At 44.8% G+C, this 3951-nt stretch overlaps 1 protein-coding gene across 1 annotated transcript in view; it reads left to right on the top strand.

The window, feature by feature from the left end:
• Positions 1-3553: 3553 nt before the first annotated feature.
• Positions 3554-3951, top strand: part of LARP6 (La ribonucleoprotein domain family member 6) — a 23571-nt gene continuing 23173 nt past the window's right edge. Inside the window, 1 exon segment of the mRNA XM_015597666.2 lies at positions 3554-3949. Coding sequence (XP_015453152.1) covers positions 3812-3949 — 138 coding nt within the window. The 5' untranslated portion in view covers positions 3554-3811.

Here is a 3951-nt window from a genome sequence, read left to right on the forward strand (position 1 = left end):
GGATTTCATTCTTTTTATGACTAATAGTCTATTTTGTGTGTGTGTGTGTGTGTGTGTGTGTGTGTGTGTGTGTGTGTGTATACCTCTTCTTTATCCATTCATCCATTGATGGACACACAGGTTGCCTCCGTTTCTTGGCTATTGTAAACAATGCTGCAATGAACATACTGTTTCACATGTCCCTTCGAAGTAGTGTTTTGGATTTGTTTGAATAAATGCCCAAAAGTGGGATAACTGGATCCTGGAGATTGATATTATTAAACAAGAGAAATTGCATATTGATGGGCAAGTCTCATAAAACACCTCATACCTATGAATGAGTATCCTAGTTCTTACTGAAGCTAGAAATGAACTATAGGAAGGTTGATTTCCTGCCCAGAGATATCCTTAATGTATTCAGAATGTATTCAGAATTAAGTTGTCTCTGAAAGGCTACCTCAACTTATAATTTCCAATGGAGGAAAATACATATCGGCAACTAGAATGTTTGTGTTTCTCATTCAGGCTAAGATTTTCCTGGTATGCAGCTACTTAGAAGACCAAATCATAATATACACTAGCATATACTGAGCATCTAATCTGGGTCAGGTGCTGTGCTAGACATTTTCCACAAATTATCGAATTTGATCTACATCCTCAACTTGATGAGGTAAGGATCATTCGAACCATTTTTACAGGTAAGAAAACTCAACAACAGAGGGTTGTTGTGGCAAGGCTGGTGTCTGAATCCAGGTCTCTTTGATATCAGAGCAAGTGATTTTTCCACTATACTCTACTGCTTATGTGGGAACTTTTCTCATAAGCTTCAAGACATCCTTGGTGATGTTTTCACTGGCTGTGCCTCTCTGTACAGATTTCTGCTCTAGCATTTGTTGCAGTAGACATTATTATTATTAAAGGCTATCTTTTCCAGGCTCTCTCCATCTCCTGGTATTTACGGATCTTGTCTTAGTCATTTTACAAAATTGAGGCCAGCACAGGGCCTGGTATTTGTTACATGCTTAAACAGATGATTAAAAGAGTAAATAAAATTCCCCCTTTTATATACTATAATCAAATGCAGACTCTTTACTGAACCCCTACCCCATATTATCAATTCTTGCCTTCAACACTTAGTCCACTCCCAAATTCGCCACATTAATATCTTATTCTAAGTCCTTGGTTTCTATCTCTAGTGTCAGGGACACTTCAAAATATTTCCAAATGATTCCAAAACAACAACCTTTTACATACTGGAAAGGTTTTCCAGAGCTGAGTTTTTACTTCAACTAAACTCAGTCTATCCTGATGCTTTGTCAATGTGTTTTATTTATTTATTTTTTTATCCTCCGAAGTGCTGGGAGAAAGCTATTTCCCATTTTGAGTTTACTATAAAAATAAGCCCTCAAGATTCCAGAAAAAGGGACTGCTGCCAGCTCCAAACTGAGGTCACGATTTTGTTGAAGGAGACTTTGCTAATCATCTCGATGCTGATGCAAACTTCCTGAAATGATGCTCAACACCAGCCTGGGTGGGACTAGCCTAATTCTCCAGCCACAGAACAGTGAAGGAAGGAGCTGGAAACCAGATGGATCCTTTAAAAGGTCTGGTTCCTTCACCAATGACACAAATGATAGAGTGTATGGGTAGGACTAATCAAATGAAATGTGAAGCTGCTTTAAAAATTCCATGCAAATTTTGCATTTGATTCCACAGTATATTTCAAGTTGTTTAAAAAATTATGTATATTTATGTATACACACACACACACACACACACACACACACACACACACATTCTCAGAGAAGCCCTGGCAGAAGGGGGTTTTGTACTCTTGAGGGTACTCATTCCTTAATGGGAAGAGCTTGGGGATGGATGATATCTGATGTATTCTCTAGATTCAAAATTCTTTTACAAGGAGTCAGGAATAAATAAATAAATAAATAAATAAATAAATAAATAAATAAATAAATAAAATAAAATCGGAATCAGCATAGGCAAATGTATTTGAATCTAAGGGTATAAAGCTCATTTTTTTTTCAAAACTCTAACCAAATAAAACATTTCTGCAGACCAGATTCATTCACCAACTGCCAATTCTCAAACTATGGTGCCCTAGGAATCTATATTTTTAGAAAAGTCCTGAGGGAACTCTTATTATCAGGCCCCTGGAAACTCTGAGGTAATGTATGCATGAATTATTCATAAACTGTAAAATCTGGTACGAATGTGAGGCATTATCGTGGATAAATATAATAACCCTGCTGTCTTTGCTACACGGGATGGTTTAAATGAAAGAATGTATATTGCTTTGTGAAGTTCAGGAACTAAAGTTATCAGATCTGGAGATGTGGAGGAGGGCTACAAATCTCTCTCCTCTTGATCCTCATCACAGGGGTGGACCAGGTGGGTAGAGGTTCTATAAGCCCTATAGCCCTGGAGGGGGGCAGCGCTGGGGTGGAAAAGATTCTCTCCACTTCTTGCCTCTTTTTTCCAGTAGCTTAGACCCAGGGCTGTGAGCTATTCTGGTGAAGAACGCCAAGGGTCTCTCTCTTCCTTCACTTACTTACACATTCTAAGGCCTTTTCTATCAAAAGACAGATATGACAAAGAAATGGATGCAGATTTCAAAACTGACACCTTAAAAAAGCAGGGATGTCCCTCCTGCATCCCTGGGTCTCTTTTGGCCCCAGCCCAGACACCCAGGGCCCCATGTGTGGTGTTCTTGTACAAAGGAACTGTTTTCCTAGAGACACTGGACCTCTCCTGACTTGCTTCTCTATATCAAACTGTATTGGTCCAGAATTCTGTTCTTTTGGAGTCCTAGTGTGGAAAATCAATACGATAAATTCTGTTTAAGGCACTAAATTAAGAGCTTCCTGAAAGCGGATTCAGGTTTTACTCATTTCTGTGACCCTGTCCCTAGTTTCTGGGTCACAGGGTTGATATGGAACTCATTTAATGCTAAATGGGGGAAGGTGGCATGGTTTTCGAACATGCTGGCATTTCAATAGCTCCCTTTATTCATTCAACAAATACTTGAATGCTCACTATGTTCAGGGAATAATCTAAGCAATATAGTACAGTGGCTTTCAAACTTCAGTGAACTTCAGCATCATTCGGAGGTCTTGTTAAAAGGCAAAGTTCTGAATCATAGATTCTGATTCAGGAGGTCTGGATGGGCCTAGAGAATTTGCTTTCCTAACCAGTTTCCAGGTAAGGCTGGTGCTGCTGGTCTGGGGGCCACACTTTGAGAAACGCCGTTATAGGACATGACAGGCACCAAGTCCCGACCTCGCAGGACGCACAGTCTAGGGCGGTTATACATACCAGAGAGACTAACGGTGGAGATTTCAGTCATCTTGGCAGGTCAGCGGGGAAGACACGCAGGAGGCATCGAAGCCCCTTAAGTTGCTGCCTGTGGCTCGCCCCCAGAGTCATCTACAAAATGAGAAGTAAGATGTGCTGCGTCCCTCCACTCCTCGGGGCAGCCGTGAAACGAGCACGCTGGAGGTCGGAGCCCTGGCTCCTCCCCTCCGGTTTGGGCCCGGCGAGCAGAGGGCGCGCACTGCAAGGCTCGGGGGTCCGAGGATCGTTTCGGGACAGGCCTCTGCGGGAGGAGAGCAGAGGAAGTCGCCCCCCTTCCCCCTTCGCGGCCCCGCCTGCGCTTGCTCCCTGCTAGCGGCCCGAGCGGTGGCGGCTGCAGCGCGGGGCGGGGCGCCGCGACCCCCGTCCCTCCCCGGCCGCCTCCGCCCCCTCGGTCGGAGACGCCGCCGCCCGACTGGCTCGGCCTCGCCGCGCGGGGACCGTAGACCCGGCCGGCCCGAGAGCCATGGCCCAGCCCAGCGAAGAGGCTCTGCCCGGGCCCGAAACCGCGGTGCAGATCCGCGTCGCCATCCAGGAGGCCGAGGACGCGGAGGAGCTGGAGGACGAGGAGGAGGGCGCGGAGGCGCTGGGCGCGGGGGACCCGGC

Source organism: Pteropus alecto, unplaced genomic scaffold (assembly GCF_000325575.1).
Source record: "Pteropus alecto unplaced genomic scaffold, ASM32557v1 scaffold38, whole genome shotgun sequence".
Taxonomy (NCBI): domain Eukaryota; kingdom Metazoa; phylum Chordata; class Mammalia; order Chiroptera; family Pteropodidae; genus Pteropus; species Pteropus alecto.